Genomic DNA, 23,574 nt, shown 5'->3' on the forward strand with positions numbered 1-23,574 from the left:
CTTGCCTTTCTTCCTCTACAGCAGAAGGTTAGTTAGAGTAAAGTGAAATAATTTTTAAGCAATGTGATACAGTAAAAAGAGCAGGACGACAGAAAAGACTCATCTCATTTCATTTCTCAGTTTTAGATCATTTAAGTGTACACACAGCTCCAGGATCGGGCCAGCGCTGCTCTTGACACGGTAGGAGAGAAAAGGGCTGGCAACCTCAATGAACCGCTCTGGTTTTGACACAGGAGGCTCTGCAAAAAAACAGAAAAGGGAAAAAAAAAATCTCACACATCATTCCAGCACTGCTTTTTTCACACTCTGACTCTTTTTGCTGCATTTTCTGTTTCACCCAGAGATCAGCTGATGTCAGATATGCCCGAGCCAGCAGCTATTTTCATTACAGAAATATTGTAGCTATCCTCCTCCCTTTTTCATTTCAGCATGCGGTACTGTGTGCCCTCTGTACTGCAGCTTCTAAATCTCCTGCATTAGCACTCGCTTCTCTTTCTAGTCATATTTATTTATGACATTCACCTACACTCTATCGCATAATTTGTGCTTTTCTGTCTGTTTGATATCCTCCCCTGCATCCTCCTCCTGGTCCCCCCCTTCACCACCTTTTTGTTTTTAAACTTAATTTTAACATTTTTTATTTCCTGCCTCCTTTTCTGTCTCTCACGTACTCCGTGGCTCATCTGTGACCACGATCTCCTTCCGCTGGCGGATGAGTTTCCATCTGGGCACAGGTTGAGGTCTGGGTGGTGCCTCCAGCTGGCATGCCCGGGTTCTGGTCAGCAGGACAATGTGGCTGTGCAGCAATGAGAGACCGTACTGACGGAGATACTCTGAGGAATTAGCCTGTGAGCCAGCAGAGAGACAAATGCACAGAAATAAGCACACATGCAGTATTCATTTTAAAAATTATTCTCCCATACTGAGATTACTGTCACCTGTAACCAGCTCTACAGGTAAATCAGGTCTAACTTTAAAAAGGGGGTTCTGACCTATGATCACAGAGTGGAGGTGATACAACACCTCTAACAAAGCAAAATCCTGTCCACCAATTAGCCCTGTGTAGTATGGGCGTAAATAATAAAACAAGTGAAGCCTGTTGAGGCAAAGCATCCAAATAGAACACACCATGCCCCCAGGTCACAGGCACTGTTGTGTTTCATCTCCACCACCCACTATTACTTTGGGGCTTCAGTACATTTTTCACATTACTGTGCTCTGTAACAGAGGTGACTAAGACAGTGTATATTATAATAAGCATTGAAATACAATTACATGTTTCACATTTAGGGTAAAATCATTATTATGTGTGAGTTAAAGTTACAGTTGTTAACTTTTTGAAAATAATTTTTTGTAATATTTGATACTGTCATTCAATTCTGAAAGTAGTGCATGAGACAGATAATCTGTGGAAAAAAAGCATGTCCCTCCTCTTCTTTCAACTGCCTCTGATGGCACCTGCTAAAAATCTACCATGGCACAGTATAAGAAGTCTCTAAAGCAGCTGTTTCATTTCAATCACTCTGTGAACTATGGTCAAATTGTCAAACTAGGCTGCTCTGATCAAATATGTTTCAAGATTCTGTTACTGCATTGCCCATTTCTCACCTCAGCTGTTTTCAGAAATGTACTTTAGTGTACCGTTTAGGTGTAAAATGAGAAACTTTGTGACCTGGAGGATCAGCACTTCCAAGTCTGAGGCCATGGTCCTCAGCCAGAAAAGGGTGGCGTGCCCACTCCAGGTCGGAGGGGAGGTCCTGCATCAGGTGGAGCAGTTTAATTATCTCGGGATCTTGTTCACGAGTGAGGGTAGGATGGAGCGGGAGATTGACAGGTGGATTGGGGAGGCATCAGCAGTGATGCAGGCGCTTAACCGGTGGTGAAGAGGGAGCTTAGCCAGAAAGCGAAGCTCTCAATTTACTGGTCGATCTACGTTCCAAACACTCACCTATGGTCACGAGCTCTGGGTAGTGACCGAAAGAACGAAATCGCGAGTACACGCAGCCAAAATGAGCTTCCTCTGCAGGGTGGCTGGGCTCAGCCTTAGAGATAGGGTGAGGAGCTCGGACATCTGGGAGGGACTCGAAATAGAGCCGCTGCTCCTCCACATCGAGAGGAGCCAGTTGAGGTGGTTCGGGCATCTGGTAAGGATGCCTTCCGGACGCCTCCCTTGGGAGGTGTTTCGGGCATGTCCAACCGGGAGGAGACCTCCTGGAGACCCCCTGGAGGGATTACGTCGCTTGGCTGGCCTGGGAACGCCTCAGGGTTCCCTTGGAAGAGCTGACGGAAGTGGGTGGGGAGAAGACTGTCTGGGCTTCTTTGCTGAGGCTGCTGCCCCCGCGATCCGGACCCGGATAAGCAGAGGACGACGAGTACGAGAACAGTTCTCAACATGGAGGTGGCTGGCAAATGTTGGTAACCCCATAAACAGCGCTAAACAACAGTGACAGCGCCGACAAAGCTAACGGTGTTAACTTGGGAAGGGAACCAGAGGTTGGGCACTACACCTCCATGACAACACCATGCCGTTATCAGTGGTAACCGTCATATAAGCTCAGTGCAGAGTGGTGGCGATTAGCTAACCATTGGGATACAGATATGCACAAACATGCACATGTAGCCGAACTGGCTCACCACAACAACCAACAAAGAAGCTCGGACTACAACACACACAAAGGTATTCATTCATTCATTTTCTGTAGCCACTTATCCTGTTGGGGACTACGGGGGGGGTCCCTATCCAAGCTGGTATTGGGCGAGAGGCGGAGTACACCCTGGACAGGTCACCAGACTATCACAGGGCTGACACATAGAGACAGCCAACCATTCACACTCACATTCACACCTATGGACAATTTAGAGTCACCAGCTAACCTGCATGTCTTTGGACAGAGTACACCAGGGAAAACCCACACTGACATGGGGAGAACATACAAACTCCGCACTGAGGGGCTCCCTCACCCCAGTCTCAAACCCCCCACACCAGGTTTGAACCAGGAGCCCTCTTGCTGTGAGGTGACAATGGACAAAGGACACCACTACTTCACGCTATCTTTACATAGCAAATAGTGATCTGAATATCGTATAGAGCTGCTTTAAAGTGTACCATTTGTACTGCGTAGGTCATTGATCCAACTCCTAACATCAGAGGTTGAGTTTCCTCCTCCTCTCCACATATTTAAAATGCTCATGTAGACATTCTGGCCAGATTGCATCCAGACTATGTAGTATTTGCATCAGAATGTGAATCTCTCTATTTTAGGCTTCCAAATCTGTAATGAAGATCTGAGTGCAATCTACAGAAGGTGAAATCTAATTTTCATGGATGCAAATGTGTCTCGTTACGGTGTGACTGAAGTACAAAACCTGCACTGAATGAGCAAGTGCATGCGTAGCCAGCAAGGGAGGAGGGATAGAGAGAAGACCTACCATTTGTCCAAACCCAAAGGAATTGTTTTGTGGCTGTAAAGGGTAGTAGCTGGCACACACCACTACCTTGGGGGCACCTGAGAATCACACACAAAGAAGACTGACATCAGTTCAGGTAAAGCCAACAGGCATTTGCAAAGTCACACTATGGACACACAAAAAATACTCTATCACTACACAGTACAGCCTATTAAGAGACTGAAATGATCAATTGACTGTCATTAAACACGATGAAGACAATAAAACATTACATTTCAGACATGAAAGCACTCTTGGCCTCCACAGGTATAAATACGGCGACAAGAGAGTTATCTAGGTTATCTATGGATGGCCCTGCCCCCTATGGTGCATCTTAGAGTAAATTGTATACGGAGCACATGTGCCAGGAGACATGGAAAATCAATTTGGAGGACCGTGGTGAAGAGAGATGGCAGCACTGCGAGACTAATATAAAGGCTACACATTAAGAATTGAACAGAGAAGTGGTTCTCACACTGCGTCGTGCTTTATGCATTTCAATTTCTGCATTTCAATGGAATGCTACTGCGGGCGCCAAAGCAGTGGGAGAGAAAGAACGTGTAGGGATTTTTTTATTTGTTTTTGCATGCGTGTACATGATGCATTTCCCTAAAGGATAAATGTAATACCACTCTAGGCCTATATGTCATTATGCTGGTAATACCCAACACTTTAATTACTGTAAACAAGTGCAACTGTAGGAGAGACCAAGGAACAGATTACTGTGGGTAAGAGCAAGACAGAGGGGCTTTAATTCATACTGCGGCCCAATATTCACAAATGTGTCATGTTTTTAAATGAGTTTATACCTCTAATGTGTTGTATTGCAATTACAAAGTCTTCTAGCAATTAACTGCACAACCTTAATGAAGACTTTTACTGTCGATGACCTGAAACAACTCCAAGCCACACGCTCTTTTCTGAAGACATGTTTCAATCCTGCATTCATCGCATAACCACATTTGACTTGGGACGCTCTTCTGCCCTGCTGGAACACCAAATAATTCACCCTGCCACTGCTCCCTCTGCTGGTTTATTTATAGTCCGCCATACACGCATTAACCCTCCACGCGCTCCATAATACATGAGCTCGGGAAAACAGGAAGTGATGCTTGAAACAACAGGAAAGAGGCAGCTGAAGAAAATTGCTACATGGCATGGTAGTGAACTTAAGCCTGGAGTGTTTCCCAGTCGTAAAGGTGTCAGTGTTATTACTGCTATATGAGAATGTAATCATTGATAAGTGCGAGTTTCTGTACGACAATTAAATATTCATTGTCATGCTCTGTAGTAGCTGAATTATGGATGCAGCGGGAGGAAAACAGAGATTTACACACAGACTGTGCATTCGCATACATATAAATATACAGTACTGCCAGTGGTGCAAGACGTACTTTGATCTTCCACTCAAGTCAGAGTAGTAACACATCAGTAAAGAAGCCTTGCATTCGAAATTATACTTCAGCAAAAGCACTAGCATCCAAATACACTTAAAGTACCAAAAGTAAAAGCACTAATTTATGCAGAATGGCCCATTTCAAATCAATATGTATAATCAGATTATAATTACTAATGGATTAATGTATCACTTCAGTTCACTTTAATTACTTTACATACGGCTGGGTAGCTTGTGAAATCTCCACCTTGGATCAATAAAGTTTCATCCTACTCTGTAATGATGCATCATCATTTGTTTTTTGGACTATATTTGTGCCATTAATCTGAATCTGTTCAGTAATTAAAACTGTCAAATAAATGTAATAAGTAATAAGTACGTGTAGTGGAGTAGTGTATACAAGTAAAGTAGCAGCAGCAGTAAGTAGAAGTATGTCAAAACTGTACTTAAGTACTTGAGTAAATGTACTTAGTTTTCCACCACTGACTACTGCATGAATACACACACACACACACACAACACATAATTTTTCAAACAATGCACTGACTAATGAATACGCTGTAGTGTTATGTGCATACAAATGATCATACTCTAATGAATGATTGATTTAATTGACTCACTCAATTAGATGTGCAAGCACAGTGTGTAATTGAGATGTATGTTTCTGGGTATGCATGTATGCCTCTCTGTGATTATGTGTGTGTGTTTGTGTGAGACTGTGGCACAATTCAGACCTTTACTATTCTCTGGCTCAGGCAGCTGATTCTTGCCGTCACTGAAACTGGAATCTCTCCCTGCAGCTGGATCTGCAGTCTGAGTCTTAGTCTCCGGCGGACTCTCATCTGGGTATGTAAACATGGGGATGGTGTCTTGTAAGAAATCCCAGGTTTTTCCAAGATATACGGACCTGAGAAGAGGGGTGAAAAATTAGCATTGCTTACTGCATTTTTGAGTCAGCTTTGTCTGGAATTTGTCTGCTTGTCCAATACAAAATTACAGACTTGCTGGAGGAGAAACACTAATGGTAAAGGTAAAGGTAAAGTTCCACTGATTGTCACACACCTGAATGTGTGAAATTTGTTCTCCGCATTTGACCCATCCCCTGAGGGAGCGGTGAGCAGCAGCGGTGCCGTGCTCGGGAATCATGTGGTGATCTAACCCCCCAATTCCAACCCCTGATGCTGAGTGCCAAGCAGGGAGGCAATGGGTCCCATTTTTATAGTTTTTGGTATGACCCGGCCGGGGATCGAACCCACGACCTCCCAGTCTCAGGGCGGACACTCTACCACAAGGCCACTGATTTGAGTCGTCACATCTGTTGTTGAGCTAACAACACTTACAATGCCACGACTTCTCGAATACCAGATGAAGTCTACTGTTTCTGCACTCCATCTTAACCCTGAACCTACTGCAGTTTCTGTTCCTGCTGCTGTGCATTCATTGTCCCTCTATTTGCAATACATAGGCTGCAGTTCTTACATCAGCATATCCTTCTCGCTTGAAAATAAAAGTGCATAATACAACCTCATTTCTACTTCAACACATTCGTTGGATGATATTTTTTACTGAAAGCAAGGTTAGGTTTGTTGTTGTATAGCACATTTCATACAAATAGGCGATGCAAAGTGCTTTACATAATGCATCAAAACATCTTTAAAAAGCATAAAAACATTGAAATGCAAATTAAAAACAGAGACCTTTTAGAAAGAAGACTGACCCTCCTAGAAATGACTGAACATATTGGAGAGACCAGTGAGGAATGAAGTTGGAGCAGGTTCCTAGCCTCCCTACCATGCCAGATTTGAGGGTCATCTCAGTGCACTTATGCAGACAGCATGGTGAGAAGCAAGTTAGTATCAGAGAATCGGTGAGTATCATTTTATGTGTGATACGTAGAGAGTCATGTTATTTTATTTGAAGGACATCACTTTGTTTCTGTTGTCCATTGGCTGAAATCTGGCTTGAATTACAGCATGTGCCTCTCCTGTTTTTAGTAGGGCTACCTCCAAGTGAGGGCGGGGGAATCTCGAGGATCAGGCAACCCAAAAAATAGTTCCTCCAAATTGGCTCACTAGTTGTGGAAGGTACAGACAGTGGCTGATAATGACGCACCAGAGCACAATATGGACCAATTTAAAAAATATAGAACTTGATAACAACTAATGCTGGATATCATTTTTTAAAAAGTTATGATACCAATACCAACGGAGCAGTGGTTCCCAAATGGTGAGTCACAGTCCAAAAGAGGGTCGCGGATCCATTCTGAATGGACCACCAGTGACTCTCAAACATGTCAAGTTTGTAAAAAACACACTTTATTTTTAAGTACAGTGAATTTCCAGCACAGAGCTTTTATTTTGAAGTGCTGTTTCCCACTGTAGAGTGAGTGACTTACAGACAGCTACTTAAGCAGCTGTGCGGAACTTTTTACCATTCATAAAACTGTCCCTAGTTCGTATCACCCCCCCCCCCCCCCCCCCCCCCTTGAAGATCCGCATATTTATTTGAACCCAACAGCGACAAAAAAGCCTTTCTCTATATGGCTATTTAGCGTAGCCTGTCTCGAGTCGGACACAGCAGAAGTCAGCAAACCAGAATACGGCACCCGGAGGCGGAAGTAAGTCTGCACGCCCGCAGCGGCCCACAGCCGTTAAACCACAGAAGAAGAAGGAGCCATGTTTACAAGTAGGATTTAAGAAACAGGCTAAATGACATGTAGTAGGGAGTAGTCTCTTGTACAGTAGGTGGTGGTATGCACCTGGAAGTTGTTTGCGATCCACCAATAAACTGAGAGAAGAAGAAGAGCAGTGTTTACAGAGAGTGTTCTTCGAGTAAGCGGTACACAACGGACATTGCTGAACACATAACAGTTTTACCAGATGTATCTATAAGGACTTGGTTGTACTTTCGATATCATGGCGGATAAAGAAGGAGCACCATCTACAAGAAAAAGAACAGAAGAAGGTTAAACGGGACAGTGACAGGGCTCGAGCCCAAACAAGTGTAAACCTTGGTCGGGCTGAGAGATTTGAAAGGTTTTAAAACTGATCCCGAGTTGGTCCTTTTCCTAATCGACAGGTATTGAATTTTTGTTTTTATTTAGAGAATATACCGCAACTTGTTAGACGTTGTTTCACTTCAATATATGACGACATGGAAGTTATAAGCAAGCTAAATGTAACGTTAGCTGATGTGAACCGCTTTTGTCTAGTAACGTTACAACAAACACCACAAAATTATCTGTGACTGTGACCATGAACACAAATATACAGCAGGCAGTTGTCCTCAGTTTCTAAGAAATTCAGAGCTACACCAGAACATTTATGATTTTCCTCTCGCTCTCCAAAACAAATGCATGCGGTAATTGCCGGTTGCAGTCGAGATTTTATGAATGAAGCCGAAGGCTGCAGTCGGAATTTTACAACACCAGGCTGTGGGTGTCATACCGCTTCGACCAAAAAGGGCGCTATAATCAACGAAAACGTAAAGTTCCGCACAGCTGCTTTAACAGAGACAGCAAATTAGTTCAACAACATGGCCAAACACAAGTATGATGCTGAATCTACTTAACTCGGTCGACCTTGAAGTAATGACAAAGGAGAAATCTAGAACCTGTGTCTGGACCAGTTGGGAACCAGCGGTGTGTAGCATTAGCCTGGAAATCCAGACTCAAATCTAGAAAGATTTTGAGTCTGACCCTCACGATACACCCCTCCTACCCAAGGGGCGGCACTAACTGAGGCATATCGAATGCCGCTACATGCAATCGGATAGCACGATAGCCAATCAGAGCAAAAAACAAGGTGATGTATTCATTGCAGTTAGCCCCATTGGTTTGCCGACCAGTGGGGCTAACTGATATATTATGCTTTTGCCGTATTCCATCGGCAAAACGGCAAAAACGTCCTTCCTGGAAACGAAGGCTTCTAGGGCAGTCTTCTGTTCCTCTCTCAAGGAAAAAGATAAGTGTAGTAGGCTTAGCGTTTCTTCCAAAGCTAAATTGAATGGACGCGGTCCTTCAGCAGCTACCATCTTGGCTGTTTATTTTTAGACTCCTACGGCGCAGCGCTGTCCTCATCATGTTACGCCCACCCAGAGCCCACCTCTGTCAGACAGATAGACTCTGATTGGTCCGATGGCGATTCAGCGGGCTCTGCTCGTCAGGGCCAGATCCCTGTGCAGTGCAAATTCGAATTTGCTAGGGGCAGGGCATCTGGATTTCCAGGTTAGTGTAGCATGGTCATACTTTCAAATGTTTACGTGGCACCTCAGCACGCTGAACTGCCGACTGTCAAATATACCGCACTCGACTTAAACACACAACAGACTTTATGGGTTCTAGCTGCTGCTGAAGTGTGAGCTCCACTCTGGGGACAGTTGTCATAGTCTGCCTGGACAGACACAGTGACAGGGCTAACTGTTAGCATCACACAGCTAATATACCTAGCAATTATTAACGTGGCCAGCCGATTAATTGTTGGTGTGAGTTTGTTGGGACTGTGTAACAGCTCATTGTTGGATGTTAGCCGCTGCTGAGAGAAGCACAGCAACAGAAGGGTCGCCAATCCAGCAGGGGGTCTGCAAGATCCAGGATCAGACCACCAACGCTGAAAAGGATCAATGCAGGTATCATCTGGAGAAGTTTTGATGCTACTTGGTACTGGGTTATTTCGGTTGAAACCTTAAATGTATCAAGTCTCAATACCCAGCCATAATTACAACAATGGCTCTTCTGTGCTGATTCTAAAGGCGTTTCTCAATCTGCATTCTTGCCTGTAATTGTGTTCTTGCAGACTTGTGAAACGTCATCAGTCGTAGTCCAAGTACTGTTCCAATTCAAAGTCCGCATCCAGCCAAGTACAGTCCAAATGCCCGTTCCATCGGGAATGCATCGGGAGGTGACTTGTGTGGACTTCTGACAGCCAGGTATCCCAGAATGCATTTCTCACAGACCAGCAGCAATGGCAGCCGTCTTTGGGAGTTTGTACTCCCAAGTCAAACTTGCCAGGTCCGAACTCCCAAGTGCACAAGTCCAAACTTGGCGTACTTGGTATTGAGAAACGCCTTAAGTGTCAGCCAGAATAACAACTATCCCAGGTTCTTATGGCAACCAGCTAGTACAACAAATAGGATATAAACTAGACAGCATTAATTTTTATTTTTCCAGCCAAAATATTGGTAGAAATAGTACTTTTTTTGTTAACAGCAGTAGATGTTGTAAGTAAAATCCTATGCATGTGTGGGTGTGTGTGTGTGTGTGTGTGTGTAAACGTGCTTATGAGGCTGCAAACTCATGTGTCACGAATCAATCTGAAACACAAACACGGTTATGCTCAGTGCCTGTACGTGTTGATAGACTCCCCAGGCGACCCACTAACAGCAGCTAACCTGCTGAGCTAGAGAGAATAACACTCCCCAGCTCCACTCCAAAACACTGTTGCCCCATTAAAGTTCCATCACTGACAAGCTGAGATTCTCCACTGCACACTGCCTCTCCTCCCCCTTTATTATATACCTCCTTGTTTCCATTTTAGACCTCAATCATTTTCTCCCAAAGTGTGACTTTCCATACTATAGTACACAGATACACTCCCGTCTCTCGTTGCTACGGTATACTTTATAAAATAGCACACATGAGAGGGGGAAAATACACAGCTTATCAGAATGTGTGAGTGCATTTAGGGCCACAGCCTTTATTGTGATGAACTACCAGATTAAATAGTCTCTTTTATTCTCACTATTTTTTTTCCAGAGAGGGAAAAAATAAAAGCAAAGGGAGAGAATGTCAACCTCATTAAAAAGACACAATCAATGGGTATACTTATGGATAACATTTAGAACAAGAGACGCAGAAGACAGGCAGAGTAGAGAAGACGAATGAAGACCTTACTTTATAGGGCTGATTTCTGGGATCCAGCCAGTGAGGGTGTGGATAAAGGTGAACTCGCCCACCTCTCCGAAGACCTCTGACACTACACTGAGAAACAAACACAAAAAACCAAATGAGCAACAAACCAGAGACCCGGTTCATAGAGGTATTGGCACTATTCTCAAATGGAACTTGTGAGGTCATGGTTTCAATATGAGAAATCGTACACAATATGCTTGGCTTTCAAGTGGTTTAACCCTCAAATGCTGTTGCTAGGCAACTGATAACAGTTTCTCTTGTTTTCTGTCCTCATTTTAGCATCATGTTTAGGGAGGATACCAGTGAAGACAACAAAAGGTAACTGACATCCGTGACCTTCACCATATTTAAAATATTTGTGTTTGTGATGGAAATTTATACTGCATGATCATAAAATATGCATAATGCATAAAATTGACTCTTTTTGTTTCGGTAGATTGGTGAACATGATGACCATTTCAGGCATCATCACAAGTATGTCAACAAGTCACCAGAACTGTTAAGTGTAAAACAACAATTACTGTCTGGGTGACTGAAAGTCAAGGATACAGGTTCATCTTATGTTATACATTTTTATATTTGTTGAACGTGTATTGCACATTTGAAAGGTAAGTTCAGTATTTTCAACCTGGACCCTATTTTCCCATGTTTTTGTGTCTAAGTGACTAATGGGGACAACAAGTTTTGAAAGGGGTCCAGTATTGAGCGAGACTGCTGCAGCCAGCAGCACCAGAATTGGCTGCAATGCAAACAACAATGCCCGTTTGCAGCATCAGTATAGTCCACTAAGGCCACCGCACAAAGTGTTTAAGCAACTGGAGGCAGCTTTCCGTTTCTGCACTTTAGGCGCAACTCAGAGTTGAAAAGTGCTCAATGTCATCTCCACTTTTTTCCCCATTGTCCAATCAGATGATTTAAGAGGTCAGCCTTCTGTGGTAGTCAGGACAACAAGTTTACAGTTGGCAAACAATGGAGGAGAAACTTGTGGTGCCAAGTCGCTCGGCAGGACCAAAGGACTCCCTGCACTTAGTATTCATTTTTGATATGCTAGGCCCGACGACAGACAGCAGGTTGTCAAACTGCCCCTGAGTCATCATTAAATACGCCTGGAAACAGCCATCGTGGAGGAGAAGCTCCTGGACCAACTGGTGGTACTGGTGGTCTGTTTCCCTGTTCCCAACAAACTACTTACTGACACCCTCTCACCCTCAACCAGAGCTACAGAAAGTAGCCTCTGCCTGCCTGGCATTCAGTTAAAAAAAAACAAAAAAACATCGCATTTTACAACAGGCAAAACGCCATCTGTGTGATCAGGGCCTCACAGCTTTTTGCCACTAACAGGCTCAGATTGTTATTACAAGCGTCTGACAAGTTATGGAGCAGATGCCCACAGAGATAGACCTTTTTGTCAAAGAGCTGAGAACCTTTTTGTTTGACCAAGGACAGCCCCAAAAATCACTATCACCAAACCAACCAGACTCCGTATAAATGAACAGCCATTTTAGCGTGTATAGAGCCAGAATATTTTCACATCTAACTGGGTAAATTAATGGTTTATTTCAACCAAACCAGAGTTGGTGAAGACAAACTGGGATGGTTTATCTGAGTTTTACGTTGTTTCTTTGAATTAACTGAGTTTTACAATGATAACATTACTGTTTATGAAGTCTGGTGAGTTTGGCGATGGTGATTTTGGGGTTGTGTCTGGTTTTAAAAAAGGATCTTACCCTTAAAAAAAAAAAGTCTCTTTCTGTAGGGATCATTTCTGTAATATTCTCAGACTGAACAAAACTAGCACTTTTAGCAGACAGAAATTAACGGTGCAAACATGGCCCGGATAGTTACACTGCAGCCTGTCCTGCAATTTCAAAAACTGTTGTTTCCATTAGTCACTCAAACACAAACAAATGAGAAAATAGGGTCCAGGTTGAAAAACACCGAACATACTCTTTAAGACTCTAGAACCGATTTTGCTGAATGAGCGTGTATGTATCCCTAGCACACAATTCTCTGTTGAAACAGATGGCTACAGCGGCTCTAATTAGTCCTCTTGGGATCCTGTGGCCAACCTGTCCAGTCAACAGTCAAGATACCCGAGGAAGTGAAATCAATACAACTTGATCAGTAAAGCCACAGCCCATAACCACTACAAAAATGCTACTCAGCGCCAAATAATGAAGCCTTCAAATTCATCTTTTGATTGTAAAAAGGCTTCTCTGAAGAGCCCCAGAAGACACCTGGGCAAAGTTTGGGACTAGTTCAGTGTGAAGAACTTTCACTACAGTTCATAAATGATTCATCAGGAGAGAGGGCTCCTTTGTTTCCTGTTTCAGATGAAACATTTATGTCTCGACCTTCTGTGGACACTGGAACAGCCACCTTTACACACGCCATGTTGCCCCATCACAGACACACACACTGCCTGTCTGTCACCAAAGTCAAGACAGCCCAAGGCAGAGATTAGGTCAGATGAAGGTTTGGCTAAGTCAGCAAAAGGCACTCTGTGGGGGTTCTTGTGCATGGCTGTGTGTGTGTGAGATTTAAACAGGTAAGTGTACTTCGTTACGTTCAGTGTGTATGTACGTGTCAACCAGAGAATCAATCTCCTAAACCCTGATTTCCCCTCAATTTCTCTTTGATTAACGTTAAAGTAAAGCATACGCTGTACAGTACACTAACAGAGGGGGCCCATATTCAATATTCTATTTTTTCACGGATGCACCAGTATATGAAATGGAGAAATTCTAGGTGTATTGTGCATCATTTTACAAACACTTCCTTCATTTTAAAATAAAGTTCAGTGATCATATTTACTGTAAACACATGCAACTGTAGGAGAGACCAAGGAACAGATTGCTGTGGGTAAGAGCAAGACAGAGGGGATTTAATTCATATTGCAACCCAGTATTCACAAATGTGTCATGTTTTTAAATGAGTTTACCTTTAATGTGTTGTATTGCAATCACAAATTGGCTCTGTGAAAAAAACATTTCCCTCTTCATCTTCCTTGTGCCTCTAATGGCATTTGCTAGAATCAGACCGCATGCAAAGCAACAACAACCAATCAGTGCCGGGGTGTCTCTAAAGTGGCTGTTTATCATTTTAATGCCCCCGTGAAATGCGGTCAAATTGTCTACTAGGCAGCTCTGATAAAATATGCTTCAAGATTCTGTCACTGCATTGCCTGTATCTCACCTCAAATGTTTTAAGTAACATACTTTAGTGTACTGTTTAGCTGTAAAATGAGAAACTTTGTTTCAGTTGTTATTACCTGACCTGCTTAGGCCTCCACAGTCAGTATGTGGAACCTTTGATACAGTTTCTGTACCCCTATGTTAACCTTTGGGGTACCCCTCCTATAAAGGGGTGTCTCCCGCCTTACCTCTTCCCTTTTGCTGTTGTACTCCGTGGTAAGCAACATTGCTCTCATAGTAATTTCTGTGTTTTAGCGCTGTTTATACGCTAATGTTTCAGCCTAAATTTATTGTGTCATAACGTATTCCTGTGTCACTTAATTTGTGTAGGGGCTCGAGTTATATAGTCGTGATTGTTTTTACCTCTTGCTGTAAGATATATTTTCTGTGTTTAATTGCACTGAATTGAATATAACATGGGACTGCCATTTTTGCTGTTGTACTCCATGGGAGAAAGGGTCAAGCTGAATGTTCGGAATTCACGCAGGATTTTGTTTTTGGTAAGGAATTATCAGGCATAAAGTTGTCAGGAATAAGCGGAGATCACCTCCAAAGATATCCACAGTTTGGGCCTCTTCATATCAACACAACGCGGACAACATTAGAGTCCACTGGTTACACATACAGTGCACTAAAATGAGAAACAGGCAATACAGTAACACAACCTTGGTTGTTTTCATTAACATGCCGTAAGGTCATTAAAGTGCTACTAGTCAGCTAAGTAGGCTTGTTTAGTGCGAATATAGGGACATTTCAGCTAGAATAATAAAAACTATTTTTTGGTAAAAGTTACAAACTACAGTTTTAACATCCTTGATCTGGCAGGGTTAAACTGTTTTTAAAAATCAGTTAGTAGATTCAATGTTCTGCCTTCATTTTGTTTATTACAAATACTGGTGAATCACTGTCTGTATTCATTGAAATTCAATAGTCAAAAGTACCACCCTGTGTACTGCTTTGCTTGAACAGGGTTAATGTCCTGTGGTAGTACAAATGTGTGCATAGTGTGTAGTGTTTATTGTTATAGTAGTGTTATTAGAGTCAGCTTTGTGGGTATAAACTTAGAAGAAGCGTGAGTCTGTTCTTAAACCCTCTTACTTTAAGATTATAAGCACCTTTTCTTAACTCCTCAAAGCAGCACAGAGATTTTTTTTTTCAGAGATTCTGTTGGAACATTACTCACTTGGTGTTGGCCACTTTAATGAGAGCCTTAGCCAACAGCATGGGCCACAGCTCTGACTGACAGGTGGAGGCAGGGAGAAGCAGGTTGTTTTCTTCATCAAATGGCATAGAATCATCTATTGTTATCTTCCTCCAACAACCCTACAAGCAAGCAAGGAAGGCACAGTGAGTGAAGATATGGTGCAACAATCAGCGCACCTCAAATAGCAGTTCTGAAAAATTCTTGTTTTCTCGCCGCTGCTCAGATTCCTTGAGAGTTCCCTGAAAGTGAATTCTGTGACTTGAATGCTTGTCTGAGCTTTTTTACTGAACACTCAACAAACTGAGGTGGGGAAGACAGTTGCATTTAAAGGTAAGAAGAGGAGCTGGTGGTGTGATTGGCCATGACTAAAACCAGCCCCTGACACATCTACTGCTGATGTAAAAAATGTGTCCTGCCATTTCAGAATGTGCCACAGCTGTGACTCAGATCATCACAATAAGCACCAAAAGTGGAATTATACACCGCTGTTGAAAAGTTTGGAATCATCTGCCATAAAAGCTTGATTCGGAACAGTCAGATAGCTGAGAGGACTACTCTATATTTTTAATGGTCTTTCATGCTTTTTAGGTTGTAGAAAGTCCTCTTAACAAATAGATGTTATTTTGTATCGAGGGTTTGTAAAAAAGGTAATGTTTTGTTCATGGAGGACAGAACGCTGCACAACGATTCAACCAGACTGACAACTGAGAGAGCAGAAAGAGGCACAGGTATCTCCGAGCAACAGTTCAGTGAGAATAGAAGAAATCTCCAGTTACAGATAAAAGAAACTGTTAGCTTAGTGAGACTAGATATCCTCTGAGATTTTGGATATCACAATGACACACGTGTTGTCTTTTCCTGGTTTTAAAAGCTGCATTACAGTAAAGTGATGTCATTTTTTGAAAATATTGCAAAATCCACATCCAGGTATCAAAAATATTGTTACATTGGATTTTCTCGTTGTCACCCAGGCCTAGAGCTTAGCATTAAAATGTGAGCAGATTAATTAAGAACAGGTGTCTGTTTCAGTGCCAAGTGCACAATACAAAGGTTAGTCTGGGGTTAGCACTATTGATCTTGGCTAACGACTGAGTAGACTGCAGAGGGCCCGAATTTTTTTTTAGTGCAAAACTGCACCGCTATGGTTCAATAATGACTGACAGATGCTTGTGCATTTCTGGAATGAAAAACACATTCATAATCATAATCGGAAGTTCTTTTGGTGAAAATGGTTACAATATATTCTTGAAACAGCCATTATTGAAGGAAAGAAGAAAAAGATCAACAGCAGCGTACCTAAAACTAGAGTTGTTCCGATATCATTACCAGTATCAGAAATCCCTTCGTTACTGCCTAAAATGCTGGATATAGCATCAGTAAGTGTGCGAGTCTATGCACGGATCTGACACCACATAATTACTAACTTTAAAGTAGTTTAACACCCAAATAAAATGACAGTTTTCCCGGTTATAAATTCTTCCTCAACGGTAGCCTACACAGGAAGTTGCACTGTGCAACCACTGGCAACTAGTGTTTCAGTGCAGTGCAAAAGAATTAGCAACATGTCAGCAATTCGGCAAGGTTTTACACTGGGAAGTCCCACTAGTAAAAAGGCGACGTGTGCATTCATTCTCTGTATGTATTTATGTGTTACAAAGGGTTAAATCTGTGCCATGCTGTACAACAATCAAAGCAATTAGAGCCTGATTGATATATCGGTCAGCCTATATTATCGATATATATCGATTATCTATATATCAGTATCTGCATGTTTAACCTCAAAACACACTGACATAATATTGTCATAATATTATCATTGTTAACCATATGACGTCATATAAAAATATAGAGTTCTGTAATTTCCTGGTTGATCCAGCAGAGGGATTTGACTGCAGACCGTCTCGCAATGTGGTTTGAGGTTGTTTCGAAACATTATACTGTATACATTAACCCCGCCCCTTGTTAAGAGAAAATACAGCTTTACTAAAGAAATGTAACAGTCACCTGACTCATGGTTGAAAACATAAACCAGCACAGAGAGGATAATCACCAACGTGAGCTACTCTGTTCTGAACAGACACCTTACAAACACTGATTAAAAGTCATATTTGTATTCAGGGGCCCATTTCAGAAAGCAGGTTTAACAAACTGAGTTTAACCCTGAACTCTGAGTTGAAGAATCTTGAGAGAGAAAACTCTTAGTTTTCGGTTCCAGCACAGCTGATCAGAATCGGTTCAATCAACTCTGAGTTAAGCTTGTGCACGGTGAATGTAAAAAGCCTTCATCATTAAAGCTCCGATACTACGATTTACCATGGCAACAGGTCAATAAAAGGCGGAACCTTGGTTACTCCAGTGGACGTAGAGATATTAATGTATGTATATGCAGACGGTGCACATTTATCTTTAAAGAAGAAAGTCGTCGGCTGAGTCAGAGCAGAGAAAAGTGTCATTAAGTTAACACAATAAAGTTTTATTCATCATTAGGCCATGGGGAACATTGAACTTTAAATATATTTGTACAGCTTTAATCTGACAGTGATAAAACACAGGGACAGCAACTGAAGATGAAAAATATAGATGAAGATTTAAAATATATATTCATATCAAAGACAAGGGCATGATTGTAACGTCACAATGTGGCCCAGTAATAATGTATTTTGGGGTTAAAATACAGTAGAGTTAAATTTTTATAATCTATTTGGATCTTTGGCCCAACAGTGTTATGTGTGGCACAAGATCTTTATGTGGCTTTATGTCAACTACTTTAAACACAGCCACTGAAATGCTGTTAAAACACATTCAGACTATACACCGTCTATTTAAAAAACTCTGTTTCATTCTGCAGCTGTAGCACGATCCTGTTCATGGGAAATATTATAATATAATCATTATATTAATAGGACTCATATTCCATCAGTGCGACCTATTACATTGTGAGTGATAGAGATAATTATTCTCTCATTCCAATTTTTACAACTTAAGTCACAGTAATGAAATTTTCATTTTCAAACCATTTTATTTCTGTGATTTAAACTCAGATTACACATTATGTGCAATAAACGTTTTAGTGGTACTGCTCAAACAGCCTGACAGCTGTCTTGTGTGACGAGTCACTATGTAACCTTTAAAAAAAGAAAAGAACTTCCACCCGTAAAAAAGACATGCAGAGGTTTTATTCTTAGCAGTGGGTGACTCAGTCTCTGAACCCATCATCTACTGTGTGGTGACGATAAAGCATAGGCCTACATATCAGATATGTGTGTAGAGATAAGGGGTGACATAACGCTGTGTGAGGTTTTAATGTGAGGGCAAAAAAAAAAAACGCTGTTTGAAATGACTAACAGCGCAAAAAAGACATAACTGTAGATAGTCCTGGGTAACAACCTAATATTCAAGCATTTTGATTCTAGGCTCTGTCAGAGGTAGGAGACAGAGAGAAACTCAGAGTTTGCTGAAGAAAACCTGCCAAAGAGCAGGTTAGGTTTACAGAGTCAGTTACCATAGTAACAGACCCAGAGTTTAAGTAGCATCTCTTTCTGAAATGAAAAAATCCATAGTTTCCCTCATCTCAGGCTTAAGCTAGTTGCAGTTTTCACACAACCCGCTTTCTGAAACAGGGGCCTGAAGCATATAACACAAAACCCAACAAACTACTCACTAGACATTAGTCTAGCACTCGACAGGCACTGATGGGAAATGAAGGCAGTCCTATTGCTACAAGACTCTGGAAGACGGATGAGACGGTGGAGCACAGCGGGGTCCTCACAGTTAGTTGTAACTAGTTTAGTAGTAAATAGTTTGTGAAATTAATTGCTGGAAAATTAATAAACAATGACCCCTTCTTTTCACTTTTCAGTAGAACTCTAATATAACTGGTGTCCCTTAAAATCATAAAGCAAATACCCATAACTGTGAGGGAATGTCTATTCTTTCTTTGATTTTTGGGTTATTGGGAAAACAAAATCAAATGGATAATTCCTTACTTTGTTTTTCAGATACATTTCAGTCAAGGACATCTCTGACTAGACACAAAAATCAATCATTTTTACTGTAAAAATTTAGGAATATGACAAAGAAGACAAAAAAAATCCCACATTTCTAACTTGAAATGACTTCAAATCTGAAACTTGAGGTGCTACAAAAAAAACAAAAACCATTGCTTCATAATTCTTGACAATAACTGAAATATTTGAGTTCAGTACATCTCGCAAAATCAAGTATTTTACTGTCAACAGCAACAACAGTCTGTTGATGGTTATTTACACACTGTCCATTTCAATAACTTTGTCAGCTGACAAATTGCACCGGGCTCGGGGTCAGGTTTGGTCAGGAAAAAGCGGCCCGAGCCACTCTAGCGTGCTCACCTGTGTGTGTGGCGGAACTCCGCCGTGCGCGATACAGAGAGCAGAGGAGAATTGTTAACGCGTGACCATGTAGAGACAGAAATGACACGATGGCATAACACCATAAATAGTATATTGTTATGTTATTATATGAAGCGTCCGTCACGCAAAATAATATCAATGGGGGCTGTGGGCAGGACATTGTTACACAGCTGTGCCTGTGACTTCAGGCAGAGAGACCGCTGCATCAGAGCAGAAGAGCACGTTTTAAAATACATTTATTTTATCAATTAGTTATTAACTTTTACTATTTTTAGCAACTTGCCCGATCGGGCAAGTGAGTTGTTAGTTTACATGCCCGACCGTGAGTTTTACTTGCCCTGGGCAATCGGGCAATCCTTATTGTTGAGCCCTGAGCTAGTAGTAAGAGGGAAACGCAAACCTGACAGACACTGTAAAGATGAGCAACTGGGGAGACAAAGAATTGTGCGCCCTCCTTGTCCTCGCAAACAAAGAGGCCATTAACCGTCAGATGACGGGGACGGTGAAGAACGGGCCGACTTACGAGAGAATTGCCGAAGGACTGACGAGCAGCGGCTTCCCTCCCACGTCACTGTTTACATCACACGCTGAGCTACACATTTTGTTACTTGCTCACGCCCCCCATCACCCTGAAAAAGGCGCATTCTGTATAAACAAAATTAGGTAGGCGGCCTTTTGCCGCCCTCCCCTTTTTTGTTTTTTATACTGCCAATGCTGAAAGAAGACTGATTGGGCTTTCCTACAAATTTGCACAATTCCTTTCTAAAAAAGGCTGTTGTTACATTGTTAAATATCTATACTATCTCTGTCACAAGGCAACTGACTATTTTATTCTAGTAGGCTACCAAAAGTTCAATTTGTATTTGTAATATTAATAATTTCTTCACACATAACTCCACAACCTTTGGTGCAATCATCACAAACCTTGCAAGCAATGTCTCAAGAGGTACCAGGAACATATCCTGCAAGTTTTATTCATATTGACCACTAGGGGGCACTACAAATGCAAAAAAAAAAAAAAAAAAAAAGGGGGTGGGATAATACAAATCAGACCATAAATCAGAAATTGATTGTCCAATCATTACAAAAGAACCACATACCCAGAACCAGACTCAGGACCATGGGAGATAGGGCCTTCTGTGCTGCTGCCCCATGTCTGTGGAATGCCCTCCCTGACACCTTGAGGGCACCACAATCCACTGACTGTTTTAAAAAAGGTCTTAAGACATTTATTTTTAGCAAAGCTTTTGGTTCCCCCTTAGATGTTTTTGTTTTTAAACCTTTTTAAATAACTGCTCATCTTGTTTTTATTCCCGTCCATTCCTTTTTTTATTATTTGTTATCGTTCTTTGTTTTTAACCTGTAGCACTTTGAGATCTTTTGATGAAAAGGGCATTATAAATAAAATGTATTATTATTATTTTACAAAACGTGCAGGGTATGTTAAATAATAATGATGAAACACATGTGTGAAATTATTTTGAAAACAGTCAATAGGAGATGCCACAAGTTCCAAACAAGTGCAATCACCTTTTGCAAAATTTGGAAATCAATGAGGGTTTGTTCAAACATCACCAAACTCAGTGGACTTTTTTTGATTAAGCCATGAAAGCATGTCCCCAAAATGTTTTTTGCAGTTGACCAATTGGAAGTGACACTGTTTCCAAAAAAAGAGCGAGCCCAGTAGAGATTTGGACGTTAATGAATGAGCACCTGTCATAAAACCTGTTGTTTATCTATAATACAGCCATCCTAAACTGTCAAAGGTCTTGATTTTACCCAGCTTTCAAGTTTTAAAGGTCAATGCTGGCTTGAATCCCAAAGTTGCTGCTTGCAGCTATATTTATTTATCTATTTTTCTAAAACAACGGTATCGCATCGGCACTCGATATTGGCTGATACACATGTTCGCTAAAGAGATCATGTATGGGCTTCACATTTCAACACCTCTCCTAGCATTAGCTTCCTAATGCTTGCATCTTAGCATCCTGTTTGGTGTCAGGGCTCGTTACATGCTGTCTCTGGTGTGGTCTGTCTACTGGCCGTCTGGGGGAGTTTCACACTGCTCATAAGAAAAAGCAGCACAAGCAGTTGATAATCTGACTGACTGTTCGCAGCTGTGCCTCTCTTTATCTATCAGAGCAGTGTACTCAAGCAATGCAAGCCTATATACAGTGTGGGCGGCACACTTTTTTTCTTTCTTGTTCTTCCACTTTCTTGTCAAACCATCGCCCCGAGGAGGAGCTAGATGTGTTGGCAGATGGGGTAAAATAAAGTGCAAAAGGGCAAGTTAGAGGAGAGAGGAAGAAAGGCAGGAAAGCAGAGACAGAGTTGTCGGATGGTGGAGAGCAGGGTGAGAAAATGAGGAATGGAATATTCACAGCGGCGTGAAGGAGGAAAAAAAGATTGGTGTGGAACAATAAAGGAATATCTGAGCAGGGGAGAAAAGGAGTAGCCCATGAGAAAGAGCAGGCGAGGAAACGGGAAGGGCGGTTGGGGGCTGGGTGGTTAATGCCATCTCAACAACCATCTGTTAGCGTGCTATGGTTGGCACGGGGACTGCTGCCTACAACCGTGTCATGCTTGTTTGTCAAGGCAAGAGTCACAGTGTTACAGAACACAATCATTTTTAGCTCTATTTTTTTTTTCACTCCCTCACTGACCCAAATTGTTGTGCTGGAAGAAGTTCCCTTTCTAAAATGACACAATGATGCAGTGTCCACTACTTAGAGATCTGTGGCAAGCAACATACAGTATATACTGAAACTCTGCAACTTCAAACTGCATCCAATACAGTGACGGCCTTTATTTAGAGGCAAATATCTGTAACATCTTTACACTTGCACAGAATCAGTATGAATGACCTCTGAGGGTCGTGCCTGCTCCCATGGTCTCTCATAGATACCCAACTTGAGCCTTGCTCTCTGAGAAGCAGTTGACTCCTGTTAAGCCTTATCTATTCATCAGGGAATGTATGAAGCCCCACCACTTTGGGCACAGTCGTGAGACTGATTGATCTGAGCTGTGAGTGGATAAGGCTCTCTCGTCCCCTCCCCCCTTCAACCCTCCAGTCCATCCGCATTCCCCTCTCATCTGCTGCATCCTATGAGGTCTGCTGAACAATACAATCTTTTATCATCCATCGCCTCAAGTGTGCCTGTAAAATGTGATTAACAAGGCACTGAGAAGCAGTGAATTCATCTGTGAGAATTTCTGAGTTTACTAAAAACTACATTTTTATTATTAGTAATACATATTAGTATATAATCTTTACAAAGCTTTACAAAAAAAGTTTTACAAAAAAATTATTTCATTTTTTATTTCTTTGTATCTTCTTTAAAAACTCTTTTCCACCTGGTGTGTTGTAATCTGTGGCGTTGCTAGGTATGTGTCCTCTGTCCCTGACATATTAAAATCTGTAAGGACACAATAACCTCACTATTCACACGTCTGGGGAGAAGCACTATTGTTTTACCCAATAATGCCACATTGTGAACATCAAATCCATGTTAAAAATCCATGAAAAAATTTTGGATATTATTATCATACTGTTGGCCTGGCTGACTGGGTGCCTGGCAAGGTGGTAACGTCAGCAGCATAACACAGATGTATAAGGAACCGACAGTAGACAATAACCATGTATTTTTTGGGCTCATTAAATGTAGCCAAATTCACAGATACCAGTATGTTAGATATTACAACAGACATTCCTGTAATCGTACATTGCCAACGTGTGCTGTGACAGCAGATACTGTATGGACTCATGTCGATGATGACCTGATGGTGCTTTACCATCCAGGAGATGTGCAGTGTTGAAGAAATATTTTCACTGGCAACCACATTTTCCTATGCTCACGAGGGGTGTGGGGGAAAAAAAACAATACAGCATAGTATTGAGATATATTTGTGTGTCAACATTGTATTGTTACAATTTTTTTATTATATAAATGATTAACATAACAAATAAAAATCAAACTTTAGGCAGCCTACTTGAATAATATAATCAGTTGCTTTTTCAGTCCACTAGATACATTTTG

At 41.7% G+C, this 23,574-nt stretch overlaps 1 protein-coding gene across 1 annotated transcript in view; it reads right to left on the bottom strand.

The window, feature by feature from the left end:
* The window catches only part of adgb (androglobin), an 80,774-nt gene that overhangs the window by 51,374 nt on the left and 5,826 nt on the right, over positions 1-23,574 (bottom strand). Inside the window, exons 6-11 of the mRNA XM_078173816.1 lie at positions 15,129-15,268; positions 10,734-10,820; positions 5,578-5,750; positions 3,430-3,506; positions 672-846; positions 146-239 (exon numbers count right to left, since the gene is read on the bottom strand). Of these exons, the coding sequence (XP_078029942.1) occupies positions 146-239; positions 672-846; positions 3,430-3,506; positions 5,578-5,750; positions 10,734-10,820; positions 15,129-15,268 (746 nt within the window). The remainder of the gene's footprint in view (positions 1-145; positions 240-671; positions 847-3,429; positions 3,507-5,577; positions 5,751-10,733; positions 10,821-15,128; positions 15,269-23,574) is intronic.

Source organism: Epinephelus lanceolatus, chromosome 13 (genome assembly GCF_041903045.1).
Source record: "Epinephelus lanceolatus isolate andai-2023 chromosome 13, ASM4190304v1, whole genome shotgun sequence".
In the NCBI taxonomy this organism is placed as follows: Eukaryota; Metazoa; Chordata; class Actinopteri; order Perciformes; family Serranidae; genus Epinephelus; species Epinephelus lanceolatus.